Raw genomic sequence first — 22,506 nt, forward strand, 5'->3', positions numbered from 1 at the left:
GTTTTTGAGATATTCGACTGGATTAAAATGGGCCACCCAGTATATATATATATATATACATACAGGGTGTCCTAAAACTACCGTACTTCCTCTTAATGGTAAATTCTTTAAAACATTTCAAGACGAAAATCTGAAAAAAAAGCCTCGACATTTCTATATTAGAATTTTCGTCTCGAAATGTTCCCAGCGATCTGCCATTAAGAGGAAACGGGTAGTTTTAGGACACTCTGTATAAATAAATAAATAAATAAATATATATATATATATATATATATATATATATACGTATATGTATACGAATATATATGAAGAAAATAATATTTCACACAATAATTTTGCAATAATGTGATAATTGTAAAATATATATTTACTATGAAAGTTGAAGTGTATCTTGCGAGTGTTACATTGTGAACTGAAGCACACGGATATATGCCGCCGAGAAACGACGACTACGCTTGCGCAGCTTTCGCACCCCAGGACTTCTCCCGTAGATACTACTCCATGAGAAATAAAACATCTGCCTAATTTTTGCCGCATTAAATCGATTACTTAATAGGCGACTGTATCCTGGCGAAACAGTGTTAAATTGTGCGAATATATTTTCTGATCTCACAGTATTTTGCCTCATGTGTTATAAACATATAGGCAAAATTACAGCTGAATTACAGGAGTTAAGTTATAGAACATTTTCACTCTAAATTTATTTTCTCTTCATAACAAAAAAAACTTGGAGAAAATATTTAAATGACTATAATTTTGACTTAGAATAACTCAAGCTTCACCGACAAAAATACTGTCAAACACGAGTTGATACTAGCTCAGAGATGATAAGTATCGAAGATCGGTATTTTAGTCTCAGCCGTATTCTTCTGCTAGTAGTTGGCCTTTGGCCTTATCAAAAATCAAAACTTGCTCGACTTCAGTTTATTTGCTTTTTTAGTATCCTGATAATCTTTATTATATTTCAGGTACGCACACGCACGCATGCGCGCGCGCGCGTACACACAAATAAGAGACATAACATTTTAAAATATTTATTAAACTATTTTATATTTGTGTGTTTTTTAACCAAATATCAGTCAGTGCTTTTTTAATAAAAATTCGATAATAAACCATTGAATATGATATTTTTTGGAATAACTTTAAGAAAAGTACAAATAATAGTAAGATCATATGTGCATTTTTCTTTTCTCTTTTTACATAAAATTTTTTTGCTATATAACAAATATATGAATATAAATGAAATTCAGAAATATTTATTATAAATATTTGTATATGTTCATGCATAAATATTTGAACATTGTAGCTTACGGTAAGCGATTATTTTCATTTCCCGATCCTATTGCTAAGAAAAAATCGATTGAAACGTAACTCGCTATGTGTGTCATACACCTTATGTATGTCACACACCTTATGTATGTCACACACATATGATACGTATGCTATACACTTTATATACTATCATTTATAATATGTTTTTAAAAATATATACATACATTATTCTGGTTTCACTTTTCTTGAAAAACATATATAAAAAATAATTGTATTTTATATATATGTATATAATACACTGTTATATATATATATACAATGCATTTAAAATGTTCGGGAACTGATTTTTTTCTGGACAGACTGCGCTATCTCTTGGCCTACACTAGGTCTAGTTACTATGATGCTTCTTGAGTCTGCCATATATATATAGGCTGTATCTGAAATGATGTACTAAACTTTAGGAGCATATTTTAAATGTCAAAATAAGACTTTTTTTCCTACGAACATGGGTCCGCAAATGAACCCTCCTTCGAGCTAAGGGCCCCTAAAATTTAAAGAAAAAAATGAAAAATTGGCTGTATTTCAGAAAAAAAATGGTAGAAGGTTGAAATTTGATATAGCCCAGTAAATTGTGAAATAAAGTAAGCCATTAAAATGAAAAAATGAAAACGTATATTATGAAAACATTAACTTGCCAAGCTCGGAGGGGGTTCATTTGCGGACCCATGTTCATACGAAAAAAAAATCTTATTTTGACCTCTAGAAAAAAAATCTTATTTTGACCATACGCTCCTAAAATTTAGTGCATCATTTTAGATACACTCTGTATATATATATATATGTCTTTTATTTTCGCGTGTGTTTGTTTGTGTATATACTACTTTTCAAAACATAAAAACAAAGATTTATATTAAAATTATACACTTATTTATTATATATCATTAAATAAATGGAATATAGTCAAAAATGTAGAATTAGTATGCTTTATACTAATAAAGAGAAGATTTTAATTTTTTTCACTAGAAAAAATTACTTTATTACAGTTTACAACATTTATAACTTCAAAATGTACCGCAAATTTCGTCATCAAAGTGTTAGCTCTTGTATTTGTTTGCATTTGCATAATAATAAAATATTATTCGTTTTTCATTAACAGTGAATCTGTAAGTTGATTATCTATTTACATTTTTTGAATATAAACGTTATAAACGTATATACATCCATTTATTTTTTTGTATTCATTGATATAAATAATAAAAATTTATTAAAACAATAGATTAGATATTTAATGGAACAACTTCAACGTATTTACGACGATTTGGAAGACAGTAACGAAATTGCTATTATAGAGAAATATGGAAGGAATGCAAAATGTTATACGGCTATATTGACAAGTAAGATAATATTCTTTAATTTTTGTTCCGCTTTGCATTTTTATTAAAATTGATATTAAAATTATCTTAACAGAAAAAATTTTGTAAATTCTGCAAAGCATTAAATTAGCGTGTTAATTTAAATGTTTTAAGAATATAAGAGTACAAAGGTACTCACTAATTAATATTATAGCATTTATTGTTTGTAGTGTGTGTATGTTCACGGGCGCTCTAATATGGCCGGATATCCTGCAAATTATTTCATCCACAAACAAATCTCGACCACGTCAGTTGCAGATTTTAACTGAATATTTTATTGATCAAGAAAGATATTTCTATTATCTGCTATTACATACAAATACAGCTATTTGTATAGGGCTTGTTTCACTTGTAGCAACAGGGACAATGCTCATCGCATATTTCCAATATATGTGCGCAATGTTTACAATTGCTAGGTAAAACAATAAATATAAAAATTTAAAAAAATATTGAATTGAGTAAAGCTTTGTTTTCTCGTTTGGTACAAACCCAAAGATTTATTCTGCAAAATATATATTATAATGCAAAATTTAAATAATTTGTCGATGGCACTTATCGGTTTGCATTTATGTAGTGCGGTAGCAAAAATATGTAAACGTTAGTGGATGCTATGTAGAAAAATAATTTTGTGTTCACGTATATTAATCGAATATAAACAAGTTTTAAACAAGTTTCGTTTATATTTGATCCACTCTAGTATTTTATTTTTACTTTCATAATATTTAAATTTCTTAGTTTTATATTTGTATAACATTACGAGAATGTTATGTTTTTTTACTGAATCATGCTCGGGATTACCAATATAGTTGTAGTCTCCATTTAGAGCCTCAAAATTATAATTATTACACTTCAAGATTATTATTTAAGCCATATCATTATATAAGTGTATAAATTATCTCATATAATTACAGTAACAAAATTTTTTACAGTTACCGTATCGAAAACGCAATAAAGACTCAAATATCGCAAGATATTATCAAGCATAACAAGAATTTAATGTATGAAAGTATAAAAAATGCCGTAGATATTCATCGAAAAGCCATGGCGTTAGTATCTACTTTATAATATACGTGTAAAATATGCGCAAAAATATTTTATTATATTTAAAGGTTGAGCATAAATCTGGTATCTAAAATTGAGATATCAGTCTTCTTTTTAATAATATTCGGAGTGATGACTTTAAGCACGAATATTTTTCGCGTAAGTTTTGTTTTCCGATTGTAAATATCATTCATATAATTTATATATATATATAATATCATTCATATAACTTACAATTCACTAATTGTAAGTTACATAATATTTTTGCTTAATATTGATTTGGCAATCAATATGCTTGTAATCGCACTTCCAATGCTAATACATATACATACTGTATAAATGAAGTCGCCACAGAACAAAAAGAGAAGTTACCCATCAATACTATTCTATTCTTAATAACTATCCTTAATAGTTATTATTAAATAACTATTCTTAATAGTTATTATGAAATAATTATTCTTAATAATTATTATTAAATAACTATTTTTAATAGTTATTATTAATTTACATGATATCAAAATTCGTAAATTAATTTGCAATCGACTTTTCCATGATAACAAATTTTTATCAAAATTATCTGTTGCCCAAATTTTTTAAAAATATTTTGATTTTATAATATCTTACAAATGTTTCAAAAATTGATTTAAGAAATATCCTTATGAGAATAAATATTCTTAATTAAAATTTTGTTCAAGAAAAATTTATAGATAAATTTGATTTATTTGCATATGAAAACTTGAAAAAAATGTGGACCTGTTTAATGATTTAAATTGTAATATAAATGATTTTTTAAATATTTATAAATGTTTAATCTGACAAATTTCAGAATAGTGATTACAGAAAAAAAATTTTAGAATAGTGATTATAAAGATTATTTACTTTTTGATTTTGATTCATATGTATATCACAAGTGACTTAAAATTATGTTGATTACAAGCTTGTAACTGAATTTTTTAAATTATGATATATTTAAATACGCGCACGTAATCATTTTAAAGAACTATCCATAGTTAATAGCAAAGATATTTAATTTTAAAGAATCATAATAAAAATAAAATCTGTCTTTCTTATTTCTCTTTCAATATTCTTTTACATTAAAAATATTTAATTTATAAAATTTTTTAAATTATGTCTCTTACAAAACATACTTTAGACGATTTATAGTACAATATAAGATAAGATTTAAAAAATCTATTTTTAATTTTATATACTGCGTATTTAAATATATATATATATCCTCTTATGTATTTCATATATATATATGTATTTCACTTTTTTAAATGTTTTCAACATTATATAATAAAATTATAAATAGAATTATGTATTTTAAACTTTTTGCGAATAATAGTTGATTTAAACTTGTAGTTTAAAAAAAGGTAGTACACATATATATTCAAAGATTAACATCAAATTGACATCAAATTAAAAGAGTCTCTAATTACGATCTGGAGGTATAAAAATGAGACACTATAATGTGTGTGCGTGATAATAATAAAATGTATAATTGATTATCTTGAAAACTTGCGATTTTAAAACAAGGACTTTTATTGATAAATATGGTATACTTGGAATATACTTATGGCAGTTTGAAAGTTAATATGTGATAAAAAATTTTATATCTTTGTTGTATAAATTGTAAATCTTGTAAAATGGGCTTTAGAAATTGATCTCAATACTTTACATGTATATTAGATTTTTCAGATTGGATTATCAACACGTAATGCTGACGAACTCTCAATATCCATTATAGTTGGATTTATTAGTCTTTTATATATGTTCATAGCAAACTTAGTCGGACAAGAAATTACAGATCATTATAATTATATATACGTTGCTGCGTAAGAAATATCGTAATTTATATATGGTCATATTGTTTTACGAACTTTAATAACGAAAATAAAAATTTGTGGAATACATATAGCAAATATATGTACATATATATACATACCATATATTGAAAATTATTCAAAGAATTTATTATTTTTTTCGATTTATCAATTTTTTATCATGTATTAATGTTATGTATAGATATAAAATTCAATGGTATATAGCTCCGCTAAACATACAAAAGCTGTTACTGATTCTGATACAAAGAGGCAATAAGACTTTTGGTCTGAATATTGGTGGATTATTTGTCGCATCCATGCAGTGTTTTGCCGCGGTAAAATTTTATATATTATAATATATTAAATGTATTACAAATTCGAAAGAAACCAAACAAAAGCAATAATTCAATCATTTCTCATTACAGCTAGCAAATACATCTCTATCCTATTTTACAGTCATGTATTCTATACGACAATGACAACAAAATATATCAACTTATCTAATAAACTAGAGCAAACTTAATAAAAAAATGTATAAAAAAGCGATTTATAATAAATGAGATAATATCTAACATTAACATCAATGCTGATGCTATACTTAATATCTATATCCACATAATCTGAATACATCAAATTAATGAATCATATCATTCAATAGCAACTAAATTAAATAATGTTAATTATTCCGTTATCAATAATAAATAAATTTATTTTATATTTCTACATTGTAAATTTTAGCAAATAAGGTAATACATGTAGGATATTTCTCATCAATGACATCATGTATAGCTAAATTCTCAAAAATAGCAAAGAAAATATTTCTGAGAAATTTGATATTATTTTAAACTTGTTTAACATATTTTAATATTTTATTTTGATGTATACATTTTTATATTTTTAATATGTATATTCAATTTTATTTTTTGAAATACCAAATAAATAAATAGTAAAAAATAAAGAAATATTATATGGACTATAATTTCTTTGAAAAAAATAATACTTTACATACAATAATGTGACGCAACAGTAATGTGACAATCATAACACCACGTCATATATTTACCACGAAAGTTGAAGTATAACTTGCGAGCGTCACAAAATGTGAACTAAAATACACGGATATTCGTCGCCGAGAAACGACGATTACGCTTGCGCAACTTTCGCACCCCAAGCCTTCTCCCGTAAATATTACTCTATGAGAAATAAAACATCTGCCTAATTTTTGCCGCATTAAATCGATTACTTAATAGGCGACTGTATCCTGGCAAAACAGTGTTAAATTGTGCGAATATTATTCTGATCTCACAGTATGTGTTACAAATACATGGGCAAAATTATAGCTGAATTAAGGAGTTAAATTATAGAACATTTTCACTCTAAATTTATTTTCCCTTCATAACAAAAGAACTTGAAGAAAATATTTAAATGACTATAATTTAGACGTAGAATAAGTATGCTTCATCGAAAACTTCGTCAAATGCGTGTTGATACTGGCAGAGAGATGATCAGTGTCGAAGATCGGTATTTCAGTCTCAACCGTGCTCTTTTGTTGGTACTTGGTTTATGGCCTTATCAAAAATCGAAACTTGCTCGACTTCAGTTTATCTGTTTTTTTAGTATCTTGATAACCTTTATTATATTTCAGGTACACATGCACACGTATAAATATATATATATATATATATATATATATATATATATATAATATATATTCTCTACAAATATATAATATATATTCTCTAATAGATTTATTGAATTATTTTATGTTTGTGTGATTTTCAATCAAACTTGTGTCAATGTCTTTCCAATAAAAATTTGAGCATAAACAATTGAATATGAATGATTTTTTCGGAATAACTTTGAGAAAAATACAAGTAGTAGTAAAATCTTACCTTGCATTCTTTTTTTTTAAATAAGTTTCTTTTGTTACATAAATGTATACATCGAATTCAAAAATATTTATTATAAATATTTGTACATATTTATACATAAATATTTGAAAATTGTAGCTTACGGTAAAAGATTATTTTTCTCCCGACCATTTTGCTAAGAAAAAATCGATTGAAAGTGACTGGATAAGTGTGACACATATAAATGTATGTCATACAGTTTATATATGTATCATATACTATATTTTTTACATGCTGTCGTTTACAATTTGTTTTTAAATGTTATATACACATACATTATTATATTTTTTCTTTTTCTATAAAATATTATAAAATGTTTATACATAAAAAATAATTGTATGTTATATATAGTATATATAAAATAATAGTATTTTATATATACTACATATATACTATAATACACAGTTTCATATATATGATTCTTATTTTTTGGAATACGTAAGTGTGTATATATGTGTGCATACTTATTTATTCCACAAACAAAGAAAATAAGAGGTAAATTATAATTATATAATTATTTATTACATATTATATTATAAATAAAATGTGGTAAAAAATGTAGAACTATTATACTTTATGGCAATAAAAACATTTTTAGTTTTACTAGAAAAAATTACTTTATTACAGCTTACAACATTTATAACTTCAAAATGTACCGTAAATTTTGTCATCAAAGTACTATCTCTTCCATTTGGTTTAATTTGCGTAACAATCAAATATTATTCGTTTTTCATTAATAATGAAACTGTAAGTTGATTATCTATTTGCATTTTTTGAATATAAACATTCTTCGTAAAATTGTACATGCATCAATTTCATATTTACTAATACAAATAATAAAGATTTATTAAAACAATAGATGAGAGATTTAATGGAACAGTTCCAGCGTATTTATAACAATTTGGAAGACATTAACGAAATTGCCATTATAGAAAAGTATGGAAAGAACGCAAGATATTATACGGCAACATTGACAAGTAAGAAACATTTTTTAATTTTTCCTTGCATTTGAAATCCAATAACTTTGTTTCTAATAACAGAGTTGTCTTAACAAAAAAATTATTGAAAATTTTGTAAAGCAATAAATTAACTCATAAATTTAAATGTTTTAAAGATATATAGAAATAAAAAAGTATTCATTAATTTAATAATAGTTTAGAAATTAACATACTTTTGTTTTGTAATTATCTTTCTGATAATTGAGAACAATTGAGAAAGGAAAATATTTTATATTTTTTTCAATATGTTTTACAAATGTAATTATAAGATTCAAAGATAAATTAATTTATATAATCATTATATTGTTATGTTATAACAATGTATGTAATAGCTCAGTGAGAGTCTCTAATTTTTGACGTCAAAGATGTCTCTAATTCTTAACATCAACTACAAATGCTAAATTTTTAAGCACTCATATTTAATAAGTTGAGAAAATTAAATAATTTTTGTTTAATAATTGTTGAAAATAATAAATTTTACATATATGAATTCTTATCGCACACGCATGTTACGTGCGCGCGCGCACACACCATGCACACACATGCACACGTATGCATGTATGCATTTACGTATGAATCTATGAAAGAAAATTGCTTCAAAATCACCATCACAATTTTGCGTGAATTAAAAAAAGATTTTGATATTAAATAATTTGCGTTTATAATTTATTTATAAAATAACGAAATCTTATTAGGTGTACAACTTTGCTTCCGCCGTTTTCCTATAGATGGCTTTAGCGGTAAGTAGTGGTCGAAATAAATAGATCATAGACGTCATGCAATAAACTTGGGCATTTGTCAACATAACCCCATAGAAACATTAGTCGATTTGTGTCTGCATCATAAAGTTATTCTCGATTGAAAATGTCAGTTTACGAGCCAAATTCTCGTCATTTGCGGGAGGTTTTAATTTTCTGCTTCAATATGAAGAAATCTGCGGCTGAAGCTCATCGAATGCTCTCAAATACTTATGGTGAAGCCGCTATTAGTGAAAGAACGTGTCGTGAGTGGTTTCAACGCTTCAAGAACGGTGATTTTTATGTCGAAGAGCGGCATAGCGGTGGAATAGAGAAGGTTTTCGAAGATGCAGAATTGGAGGCATTACTTAATGAAGACTCGCGTCAAAGTCAAAAAGAATTGGCACGATCATTGGGAGTGACTCAACAAGCAATTTCAAAACGGTTTCGGTGATTTCGGAAAAAAAACGGCGGAAGCAAAGTTGTACACCTAATAATTAGAAAATCAAAAATTTTATGACTGCATGTGTATAATGTTATTTAGTATTTTGTGCTTGCAGTATACTTGTTCTCACAAACGCTCAAGTGTGGCCGGACATTCTGCAAATTATTTCACCCACAAACAAATCTCGGCAACATCAATTGCAGATTCCAATTGAATATTTTGTTGATCAAGATAAATATTTCTATTATCTGGTATTACATATAAATACAGCTATTTGTATAGCGCTTGTTTCACTTGTAGCGACAGGGACAATGCTCATCGCATATTTTCAATATATGTGCGCAATGTTTAAAGTTGCTAGGTATAACAAACATAAACATCTAAAAAAAAATTGATAATATTTATTCTGCAAAATATATATTACAAAACTGAAATAATTTGTCCACTAGAAAATGAAATTTTTACTTATTTTATATATGCAATGTTATAAAATTTTTGGGCAATTAATTTTATAAGCTCTGCTTTGAAGAAGAAACTTTAAGTGATACTAAGCTCAGATTACAATAAAAGAGAAAAAAGATGATACGTAAGTCGATCAAATATGAACGAGACTTTTCGAATAGGAGCAGAAATTTGACGCTTGTTGTAACAATATTGAACTGTTAACAGATGTATCTAGATCAGCTCTAAACTGCGCGTTTGTATTTACAATCGTTTGTTTAATAATACGCATGAACGGAAAGTGCCTGTCTTGGCTGCGCAACGCATAATTATTAAATTTTTAATGTACGAATATGTTAAATCAGTTAAGATATTGTGTGAGATTACATGTACATATCAAACCCCGAAGGTTTCATAGGAATACATTATTGAAGGTTTGATAGGAATACATTGTTGAAGTCTCAAGTATACAAATAGCATAAGCTTTTTTTGAAGGTTGTGAAGAAGTTGCAAAGACTTATTCGTATCGACTAAGAACGAGCATTACGCCTGAGAACATTCAACAAATTCGCGACTTTATTGAAGACGACCAATGAATAATTATTCGTAAAATTAGTAAAAGGATTGACATAATGGCATACTTATGGAAGTGTGCGAACAATCATTGAGAATGAATTATAATTTCGAAAAATCATTGCACGATGAGTGCTTCGAATTTCGAATGCAGATCAGAAAAGCCGAAATCTTTCAAAGATATTTGGATCGCCATTCTTACATATGATGGATTTGTTTGGACCTTTTAAAAAAGCCTTAGCGGAAGAAAGGTTTTCCAACGATGCTGAGGTAGAAGACTTCATACACATTTGATTTCGTATTCGTCTTGCGACTTTTTATGAAATAGGAATAAAAAAACTGCCAGTGCGATGGCAAAAATATGTAAACATTAGTGGATGCTATGTAGAAAAATAATTTTGTGTTAGTTTTCATATGTATTAATCAAATATAAATAAGTTTTGAACGAGTCTCGTTTATATTTCATCCACTCTAGTATTTTATTTTTACTTTTATAATATTCAAATTTCTTAGTTTTATATTTGTGTAATATTATAAAAATATTATGTTTTTTTACTGAACCATGCTTGGGATTATCAATATGATGGTAGTCTCCAATTTGGGCTGCAAAATTATAATTATTACACTTCAAGATTATTAATTAAACTCTATTATATAAGCGGATAAATTATCTCATATAATTACAGTAATTAAATTTTTTACAGTTACCGTATCGAAAACGCAATAAAGACTCAAATATCGCAAGATATTATCAAGCATAACAAGAATTTAATGTATAAGAGTATAAAAAATGCCGTAGATATTCATCGAAAAGCTATGGCGTTAGTATCTATTTTATAATATATACGTAAAACAAGCGCAGTAATATTTTATTATATTTAAAGGTTGAGCATAAAACTGATATCTAAATTTGAGATATCATTCTTCTTTTTAATAATATTCGGAGTGGTGACTTTAAGTATGAATATTTTTCGAGTAAGTTTTGTTTTCTGATTATAAATATATTTACTAATTGTAAGTTACATAATATTTTTGCTTAATATTGACTGGCATTTGTATCATTTATTCATCCCCTATGGGGTTAGAAGGCGTTTTTCCGAAACGTACCCAAACCTTTACATTTTCTTACAAATTCCTCTACCATTCCATCCTTTGCCCGACCTGGCCCTTTGCGACCTTACATACTTTCCTCCCTCCCTTTCCTCGACCCACTCTCTCCCTCACTTCCCCTCTCCCCACTTTCCCTTCTCTTCCCCCTATCTTCCCTCTTTCACCACACTACATTTCTTCTCCTTCTTTCTCCTCGTCCTCCTCTTGTCCTCTTCCTACTCTCATCTATGTCCTTCTCTTCTCTCCTACTCACTTTCCCTTCCTTCGCCCTCCTTTCCTTCCTCACCTTACTCCCTTCTTCTTTCCCTCCCTCCTCTCCTTCTCTCTTCTTTCTTCCTTCCTTCTCCTTACTTGCTCGTCCTCTTCTCCCCTTTTCCACCACTTCCTCACTCCTATTCCCCTCTCTTCATACACTATCGCTCCTTCCTCTCGCTCTCTCTTCTCTGCATAATTTCAGCTCCTTCCTTATTCCCCTTACCTCCACTACCAGCTCCTTCATCCACTTTTCCATGTCCTCCATCTGTTTTTCTTTCTTCCTAATTCCTTTTCCCAGCCTTCTTACTTCTCTCCCTTTCTTTGTTCCCTCTTACTCTCCCTTCCGCCTTTATCTCCTTCCTTCTCTTTCTTTCCTGTCCTCTTCCGTTCTTCTCACACGCTTTCTAATCTCCTATTCCGCCTCTCTCTCCTTTCACTTCCTTCCCCTCTTCGACTCTTTTCTCACAACGCCCTTTATCCTTTCCAGCTTTTCTGTCCGCTACCTTTCACCTAACCTAGCTTTCATTGCATCACTCTTCCTTCTTTTAGCTCTCGTTTCCGTATCGATCAACGACCTGCTCGATCCATCTCGGTCCTCTGACGCCCTCTCTTGAGCCTTTTACGTCAACACTACTCTTCCTTACCCGCTCCGTCCTCTTCCTTACCGACTTTCCTTCTACTCACTGTTACCTTTTCACACTTCCGCGTGCTTTCCTTTCTCTCGCTCTTCTCCCCTTCACTCTCACTCCCCCATCAACATAACTTCCAGACTACTCCACTTTACACTCTTCTCTTTCATCGTTCCTTTACTCTCCAACTCTCTCCTTATTCGCACGTGTGCGCCTCATTCTTCCCTTCTTACTCATCCCCTTTCTGACTCTCTCCTTTTTTGAACCCTCTCCTCCTCACTTTCTTGACGAGTAACGATTACACGTGTTATTCCCACCGCACCCACCAACAGTGTCTATTGACTGGCATTAAATATGCTTGTAATCGCACTTTCAATACTAATACATATACATACTGTATAAATGAAGTCGCCACAGAACAAAAAGAGAAGGTACTCATAAATAATATTCTATTCTAATTATTCTTAATAGTTATTATTATATAACTATTTTTAATAGTTATTAATTTACATGATATCAAAATTTGTAAATTAATTTGCCATCGACTTTTCCATAGTAACGTAATTTTTTATCAAATTTATCTGTTTTCCAAATTTTTTAAAAATGTTTTAATTTTATGATATTACAAATGATTCAAAAATTGATTTAAGAAATATCTTTATAAGATTAAATATCCTTAAATAAAATTTTGTTCAAGAAAAATTTACATAAATTTGTTTTTTTTTTGCATGTGAAAACTTGAAGAAAATGTGAATCTTTCATTTAATGAATTAAATTATAATATAAATGATTTTTTAAATGTTTAATGCGTATCTGGAAAATTTTAAAATAATGATTAAAGTGAAAGACTATCTACTTTTTAATTTTGATTCATATATCACAAGTGACTTATAATTATGTTGATTACAAGCCTGTAACTGAATTTTTTAAATTATAATATATTTAAATACACACACATAGTGTTTTTAAAGAATTATCTATAGTTAATAGCAAAGATATTAAATTTAAAAGAATTATAATAAAAATAAAATCTTTCTTTCTTATTTCTCTTTCAATATTCTTTTACATTAAAAATATTTAATTTATAAATTTTTTTTAATTATATCTCTTACAAAACATACATTAGACGATTTATAAGTACAATATAAGATAACATTTAAGAAAAAATCTATTTATAATTTTATGTACCGCGTATTTTAATACATATATGTATCCTGTTATGTATTTTATATATATGTATTTAACTTTTTTATATTTTTTATAATAAATTATACATTACATAATAAAATTATAAATAGAATTATGTATCTCATATTTTTTTGCGAATAATAGTTGATTTAAACTTATAGTTTAAAAAGAGTTAGTACACTTATTTATTTAAAGATTAACATCAAATTGACATCAAATTAAAAGAGTCTAATTACGATCTGGAGGTATAAAATTGACATCAAATTAAAAGAGTCTAATTACGATCTGGAGGTATAAAAATGAGACACTATAATGTGTGTGTGATAATAATAAAATGTATAATTGATTATCTTGAAAACTTGCGCTTTTAAAACAAGGACTCTCATTGATAAATATATTTGCAGTTTGAAAGTTAATCTGTGATAAAAAATTTTATATCTTTGTTGTGTAAATTGTAAATCTTGCAAAATGGGCTTTAGAAATTGATCTGAATATTTTAATTGTATATTAGATTTTTCAGATTGGATCATCAACACGTAATGCTGACGAACTCTCAATACCCATTATAGTTGGATTTACTAGTCTTTTATATATGTTCATAGCAAATTTAGTCGGACAAGAAATTACAGATCATTATAATTATATATATGTTGCTGCGTAAGAAATTTCGTAATTTATATATATCGTCATATCGTTTTATGAACTTTAATAACGAAGATAAAAATTTATATAATACATACAGCAAATATATGTATATACGTAGAGAGAAGTAGGATAGAACGAGGTACTTTTTTGGATTTGTTTTTCTACAAAAAATTAGACAGTAAAAAAGATTTGCTAACCAGTCTTAGTAGTCTTTAGTGAATCTTGAACTATGAGAAAATGAGGTTAGTTGCTGAAAAAAAAATTTAGTTACCAAGGATAACAAGTTTTTTTGGAAAAGTCAAAATATTCGGTTTTGCCCTACTGGTAAGGTAAAATTGGATACTCGTTTGACAACATGTAAAACACAGTGCAATTACAAAATTCAGATTTAGTTCAATCAAAATACAATACAAAGATGTAATCTACTTGACAAAATGATAAATACGCAATTAATACGCAACAAGTAATTCTACATTGCTGTAGGACTTGCTTATTTAATTTTTTAACTTTAGGGATCTTAAAAATCTTTATTCTTAGTAGTTTCTTTTTCTGAATGGTAATTTTTGTTTACAACTGCTTTTTGTAGGAAGACAAAGTAAGGATAACAGTTTTTCCGCTTTTCATTACATGATGTGTGTTGGTGGCCGGTTTTACCCCAACACGAAGAAAATAATAAATACGGCAGCTGTATATTCTGACATACAAAGTGACAATCAAAATTAATGCGATATGTTCTCTAACATGTACAGAATACAATGTTGCATTTAAGCAGATGCTCTGTATAGAAAAAATCCATAATGACACGAAGAAAATAATAAATACGGCAGCTGTATATTCTGACATACAAAGTGACAATCAAAATTAATGCGATATGTTCTCTAACATGTACAGAATACAATGTTGCATTTAAGCAGATGCTCTGTATAGAAAAAATCCATAATGACTTGATTATTGCGATATCGATCTTTTTTGACTCTAAAATTTTGAATTTCCCTAAAAAAAAATATCGTGTGCACATGGGCATCTCAAAATAATGATGGCATCAATCTACAATTAATAACACGAGTTAGTCAAAAATAGTAGCACTTATCATGAAGAAACAAAGATACCCGGTTTGACTCGTCTACCCGGTTTTACCCTAGTCTCCACTCTATGTATATGTACACACACACACACACACACACACACACACACACACACACACACACACACACACATAAGCTGAAAATTACACAAAGAAGTTCTTATTTTTCACGATTTATTAATTCTTTATCATGTATTATATATAGATATAAAATTCGATGGTATATAGCTCCGCCAGACATACAAAAACTGTTACTGATTCTGATACAAAGAGGCAACAAGACTTTTGGTCTGAATATTGGTGGATTATTTGTAGCATCTATTCAGTGTTTTACCACGGTAAGATTTGATATATTATAATATATTTAATGTGTTAATAATTTGAAAAAAGGGAAATAAAAGCAATAGCTCAATCATTTTTCATTACAGCTAGCAAACACATCTCTATCCTATTTTACAGTCATGTATTCTGTACGAAAATGACAACGAAGTATATCAACTTATATATTTACTGGAGCAAAATAAAAAAAATGTATAAAAAAACGATTTATAATAAATGAGGTAATATCTAACATTAATATTAATGCTGATGCTATATTTAACATCTATATCCACATAATCACTCTGAATACATCAAATTATGGTTAATGAATCATATTAATCGATAGCAACTAAATTAAAAAATATTAATTATTTTATTCAATCATAAATAAACATTTATTATTTCCACATTGTAAATTTTAACAAATAAAATAATACATGTAGAATGTTTCTGTTCAAGGGTATTATGTATAATCACATTTTCAAAAATAGCAAAGAAAATATTTTTGACAAATATAATAATATTTTAAATTTGTTTAACATATGTATTTTAATGTTTCATTTCAATGTATACATTCTGCTTCCTGATAAAAGAAGCTTTGTTTTCGTGACAAATTTCTGGGGGGATTTTTTTATGCCAATGTGTTCAGAATGTTCCAAAAGGTCGAAAAATCATATTCCTAAAAAATGCATGTATGTATGTATGTGTGTGTGTGTGTGTGTGTGTGTGTGTGTGTGTGTGTGTGTGTGTGTGTGTACGCAATATTTGTGCAATCTCTAACTTCCGCAATTTTTAAGATATCTAGTTAAATTTTTGTATATGGACAGAATATTATTAAAAAATGGTTGGTATTGAATTTAGTGAATCCGTGAAAAAATTCATTTTTTATAAAATTTTTTGAGAAAAAATTCATTTTTTATAAAGTTTTTGAGAAATGTCTGTATACGTCCTAACTATAGTAAATTCTGAAATATCTTCCTTTATGAGAAAGCCAAAATTAAAAAATCGGCTTGCTTTAAGAAGCTTAAGCTTTATGAGTGAAATAAAATGATGAGAAAGCAATGTGCAAGTTTCTAACTTGCAGAATTTTTAGCTCGTTTATATTTTTAATATGTATATTCAATTTTAATTTTGTTTTTTGAAATATCAAATAAATAAATACTAAAGAATAAAAAAATATTATATAAAACACAATACAATTTCTTTGAAAAAATGATACTTCACATACAATAATTTTGCAGTAATGTGACAATTATAACACATATGTTTACCACGAAAGTTGAACTGTTACTTGCCAGCGTCACATTGTGGACTGAAGCACACGGATATGTGCCGCCCAGAAACGACGACTACGCTTGCGCAGCTTTCGCACCCCAGGACTTCTCCCGTAGATACTACTCCACGAGAAATAAAACACCTGCCTAATTATTGCCGCATTAAATCGATTACTTAATAGGCAACTGTATCCTGGCGAAACAGTGTTAAATTGTGCAAATATATTTTCTGATCTCACAGTATTTTGTCTCATGTGTTATAAACATATGGGCAAAATTACAGCTGAATTACAGTAGTTAAGTTATAGAACATTTTCACTCTAAATTTATTTTCCCATCATAACAATAAAACTTGGAGAAAATATTTAAATGACTATAATTTTGACTTAGAATAACTCAAGCTTCACCGACGAAAATACTGTCAAACACGAGTATAGATACTAGCTTAGAGATGATAAGTATCGAAGATCGGTATTTTAGTCTCAGCCGTATTCTTCTGCTAGTAGTTGGACTTTGGCCTTATCAAAAATCAAAACTTGCTCGACTTCAGTTTATTTGCTTTTTTAGTATCCTGATAATCTTTATTATATTTCAGGTACGCACACGCACGCATGCGCGCGCGCGCGTACACACAAATAAGAGACATAACATTTTAAAATATTTATTAAACTATTTTATATTTGTGTGTTTTTTAACCAAATATCAGTCAATGCTTTTTTAATAAAAATTCGATAATAAACAATTGAATATGATATTTTTTGGAATAACTTTAAGAAAAGTACAAACAATAGTAAAATCATATGTGCATTTTTCTTTTCTCTTTTTAAATACAATTTTTTTGCTATATAACAAATATATGAATATAAATGAAATTCAGAAATATTTATTATAAATATTTGTATATGTTTAAGCATAAATATTTGAACATTGTAGCTTACGGTAAGCGATTATTTTCATTTCCCGATCCTATTGCTAAGAAAAAATCGATTGAAACGTAACTCGCTATGTGTGTCATACACCTTATGTATGTCACACACATATGATACGTATGCTATACACTTTATATACAATCATTTATAATGTGTTTTTAAAAATATATACATACATTATCCTGGTTTCACTTTTTTTCTTGAAAAACATATATAAAAAATAATTGTATTTTATATATATATACAATGCATTCAAAATGTTCGGAAACTGATTTTTTTCTGGACAGACTGCGCTATCTCTTGGCCTACACTAGGTCTAGTTACTATGATGTTTCTTGAGTCTGCCATATATATACAGGCTGTATCTGAAATGATGTACTAAACTTTAGGAGCATATTTTAAATGTCAAAATAAGACTTTTTTTCCTACGAACATGGGTCCGCAAATGAACCCTCCTTCGAGCTAAGGGCCCCTAAAGTTTAAAGAAAAAAATGAAAAATTGGCTGTATTTCAGAAAAAAAATGGTAGAAGGTTGAAATTTGATATAGCCCAGTAAATTATGAAGTAAAGTAAGCCATTAAAATGAAAAAATAAAAACGTATATTATGAAAACATTAACTTGCCAAGCTCGGAGGGGGTTCATTTGCGGACCCATATTCATAAGAAAAAAAATCTTATTTTGACCTCAAGAAAAAAAATCTTATTTTGACCATACGCTCCTGAAATTTAGTGCATCATTTTAGATACACTCTGTATATATATATATGTCTTTTATTTTCGCGTGTGTTTGTTTGTGTATATACTACTTTTCAAAACATAAAAACAAAGATTTATATTATAATTATACCCTTATTTATTATATATCATTAAATTAATGGAATATAGTCAAAAATGTAGAATTAGTATGCTTTATACTAATAAAGAGAAGATTTTATTTTTTTTCACTAGAAAAAATTACTTTATTACAGCTTACAACATTTATAACCTCAAAATGTACCGCAAATTTCGTCATCAAAGTATTATCTCTTGTATTTGTTTGCATTTGCATGATAATAAAATATTATTCGTTTTTCATTAACAGTGAATCTGTAAGTTGATTATCTATTTACATTTTTTGAATATAAACGCTATAAACGTATATACATCCATTTATTTTTTTGTATTTATTGATATAAATAATAAAAATTTATTAAAACAATAGATTAAATATTTAATGGAACAACTTCAACGTATTTACGACGATTTGGAAGACAGTAACGAAATTGCCATTATAGAGAAATATGGAAGATATGCAAAATGTTATACGGCTATATTGACAAGTAAGATAATATTCTTTAATTTTTGTTCCGCTTTGCATTTTTATTAAAATTGCTATTGAAATTATCTTAACAGAAAAGAAATTTGTAAATTCTGCAAAGCATTAAATTAGCGTGTTAATTTAAATGTTTTAAGAATATAAGAGTACAAAGGTACTCACTAATTAATATTATAGCATTTTTTGTTTGTAGTGTGTGTATGTTCACGGGCGCTCTAATATGGCCGGATATCCTGCAAATTATTTCATCCACAAACAAATCTCGACCACGTCAGTTGCAGATTTTAACTGAATATTTTATTGATCAAGAAAGATATTTCTATTATCTGCTACTACATATAAATGCAGCTATTTGTATAGGGCTTACTTCAACGGTAGCGACAGGAACAATGCTCATCGCATATTTCCAATATTTGTGCGGAATGTTTACAATTGCTAGGTAAAACAATAAACATAAAAATTTAAAAAAATATTGAATTGAGTAAAGCTTTGTTTTCTCGTTTGGTACGAACCCAAAGATTTATAATGCAAAATATACATTATAATGCAAAATTTAAATAATTTGTCGGTGGCACTTGTCGGTTTTGCATTTATGTAGTGCGGTGGCAAAGATATGTAAACATTAGTGGATGCTATCTAGAAAAATAATTTTGTGTTAGTTCACACGTATATTAATCAAATATAAATAAGTTTTGAACGAGTCTCGTTTATATTTCATCCACTCTAGTATTTTATTTTTACTTTTATAATATTCAAATTTCTTAGTTTTATATTTGTGTAATATTATAAAAATATTATGTTTTTTTACTGAATCATGCTTGGGATGACCAATATAGTTGCAGTCTCCATTTAGAGCCTCAAAATTATAATTATTATACTTCAAGATTATTATTTAAGCCATATCATTATATAAGTGGATAAATTATCTCATATAATTACAGTAACAAAATTTTTTACAGTTACCGTATCGAAAACGCAATAAAGACTCAAATATCGCAAGATATTATCAAGCATAACAAGAATTTAATGTGTAAGAGTATAAAAAATGCCGTAGATATTCATCGAAAAACCATGGCGTTAGTATCTATTTTATAATATACGTGTAAAATATGCGTAAAAATATTTTATTATATTTAAAGGTTGAGCATAAATCTGGTATCTAAAATTGAGATATCAGTCTTCTTTTTAATAATATTCGGAGTGATGACTTTAAGCACAAATATTTTTCGCGTAAGTTTTGTTTTCCGATTGTAAATATATTCACTAATTGTAAGTTATATAATATTTTTGCTTAATATTGATTTGGCAATCAATATGCTTGTAATCGCACTTTCAATGCTAATACATATACATACAGTATAATTGAAGTCGCCACAGAACAAAAAGAGAAGTTACTCATCAATACTATTTTATTCTTAATAACTATCCTTAATAGTTATTATTAAATAACTCTTTGTAATAGTTATTATTAATTAATTATTCTTAATAGTTATTATTAAATAACTATTTTTAATAGTTATTATTAATTTACATGATATCAAAATTCGTCAATTAATTTGCAATCGACTTTTCCATGATAACATAAATTTTTATCAAAATTATCTGTTGCCCAAATTTTTTAAAAATATTTTGATTTTATAATATCTTACAAATGTTTCAAAAATTGATTTAAGAAATATGCTTAATTAAAATTTTGTTTAAGAAAAATTTACATAAATTTGATTTATTTGCATGTGAAAACTTGAAAAAATGTGAATCCTTTGTTTAATAATTTAAATTATGTCTTATGTATTTCATATATATATATATATATATATATATATATATATATATATATATATATATCTATTTCACTTTTTTAAATGTTTTCAACATTATATAATAAAATTATAAATAGAATTATGTATTTTAAACTTTTTGCGAATAATAGTTGATTTAAACTTGTAGTTTAAAAAAAGGTAGTACACATATATATTCAAAGATTAACATCAAATTGACATCAAATTAAAAGAGTCTCTAATTACGATCTGGAGGTATAAAAATGAGACACTATAATGTGTGTGCGTGATAATAATAAAATGTATAATTGATTATCTTGAAAACTTGCGATTTTAAAACAAGGACTTTTATTGATAAATATGGTATATTTGGAATATACTTATGGCAGTTTGAAAGTTAATATGTGATAAAAAATTTTATATCTTTGTTGTATAAATTGTAAATCTTGTAAAATGGGCTTTAGAAATTGATCTCAATACTTTACATGTATATTAGATTTTTCAGATTGGATTATCAACACGTAATGCTGACGAACTCTCAATATCCATTATAGTTGGATTTATTAGTCTTTTATATATGTTCATAGCAAACTTAGTCGGACAAGAAATTACAGATCATTATAATTATATATACGTTGCTGCGTAAGAAATATCGTAATTTATATATGGTCATATTGTTTTACGAACTTTAATAACGAAAATAAAAATTTGTGGAATACATATAGCAAATATATGTACATATATATACATACCATATATTGAAAATTATTCAAAGAATTTATTATTTTTTTCGATTTATCAATTTTTTATCATGTATTAATGTTATGTATAGATATAAAATTCAATGGTATATAGCTCCGCTAAACATACAAAAGCTGTTACTGATTCTGATACAAAGAGGCAATAAGACTTTTGGTCTGAATATTGGTGGATTATTTGTCGCATCCATGCAGTGTTTTGCCGCGGTAAAATTTTATATATTATAATATATTAAATGTATTACAAATTCGAAAGAAACCAAACAAAAGCAATAATTCAATCATTTCTCATTACAGCTAGCAAATACATCTCTATCCTATTTTACAGTCATGTATTCTATACGACAATGACAACAAAATATATCAACTTATCTAATAAACTAGAGCAAACTTAATAAAAAAATGTATAAAAAAGCGATTTATAATAAATGAGATAATATCTAACATTAACATCAATGCTGATGCTATACTTAATATCTATATCCACATAATCTGAATACATCAAATTAATGAATCATATCATTCAATAGCAACTAAATTAAATAATGTTAATTATTCCGTTATC

At 27.3% G+C, this 22,506-nt stretch overlaps 3 protein-coding genes and 1 long non-coding RNA gene across 11 annotated transcripts in view; 3 read left to right on the forward strand and 1 right to left on the reverse strand.

Moving 5' to 3' along the window:
- The window catches only part of LOC138937324 (uncharacterized), a 64,519-nt gene that overhangs the window by 16,277 nt on the left and 25,736 nt on the right, over window positions 1–22,506 (reverse strand). Inside the window, exon 1 of one of the 4 annotated variants that reach the window (XR_011447492.1) lies at window positions 6,615–7,179. The exons of 1 other annotated variant lie outside the window; for it this stretch is intronic. This is a non-coding gene — a long non-coding RNA (uncharacterized lncRNA). Of the gene's footprint in view, window positions 1–6,614; window positions 7,180–17,158; window positions 17,343–22,506 lie in introns of those variants that run through there. 2 more of the 4 variants (XR_011447493.1, XR_011447494.1) reach the window with 2 other exon arrangements.
- Window positions 643–6,122, forward strand: LOC138937319 (odorant receptor 85c-like). Its single transcript, XM_070303487.1, has 9 exons — window positions 643–968; window positions 2,316–2,435; window positions 2,549–2,666; window positions 2,839–3,100; window positions 3,614–3,730; window positions 3,794–3,884; window positions 5,418–5,563; window positions 5,754–5,886; window positions 5,977–6,122. The coding sequence occupies exons 1-9, from the start codon at window positions 825–827 to the stop codon at window positions 6,028–6,030; spliced, it is 1,185 nt and encodes a 394-aa protein (XP_070159588.1). The 5' UTR covers window positions 643–824; the 3' UTR covers window positions 6,031–6,122.
- Window positions 6,968–17,604, forward strand: LOC138937315 (odorant receptor 4-like). 5 transcript variants are annotated; one of them, XM_070303474.1, is made up of 10 exons: window positions 6,968–7,103; window positions 8,089–8,208; window positions 8,321–8,438; window positions 9,741–10,002; window positions 11,360–11,476; window positions 11,540–11,630; window positions 14,349–14,494; window positions 15,772–15,904; window positions 15,995–16,126; window positions 17,129–17,604. In XM_070303474.1, exons 1-9 carry the CDS (start codon window positions 7,005–7,007, stop codon window positions 16,046–16,048), a joined length of 1,140 nt encoding a protein of 379 aa, XP_070159575.1. In that variant the 5' UTR covers window positions 6,968–7,004; the 3' UTR covers window positions 16,049–16,126; window positions 17,129–17,604. The 5 variants fall into 5 exon arrangements, with proteins under 5 accessions (XP_070159575.1, XP_070159576.1, XP_070159578.1 ...); XM_070303473.1 differs by having other exon boundaries at window positions 6,969–7,196; XM_070303475.1 differs by lacking the exon at window positions 8,089–8,208 and having other exon boundaries at window positions 6,968–7,196.
- LOC138937322 (uncharacterized) lies at window positions 19,298–22,384 on the forward strand. Its single transcript, XM_070303491.1, has 7 exons — window positions 19,298–19,409; window positions 19,583–19,844; window positions 20,365–20,481; window positions 20,545–20,635; window positions 21,680–21,825; window positions 22,016–22,148; window positions 22,239–22,384. Exons 1-7 carry the CDS (start codon window positions 19,304–19,306, stop codon window positions 22,290–22,292), a joined length of 909 nt encoding a protein of 302 aa, XP_070159592.1. The 5' UTR covers window positions 19,298–19,303; the 3' UTR covers window positions 22,293–22,384.

This window comes from Polyergus mexicanus, unplaced genomic scaffold, assembly GCF_030449975.1.
Source record: "Polyergus mexicanus isolate NDT 795.1 unplaced genomic scaffold, iyPolMexi1.0 SCAF_10, whole genome shotgun sequence".
NCBI lineage: Eukaryota > Metazoa > Arthropoda > Insecta > Hymenoptera > Formicidae > Polyergus > Polyergus mexicanus.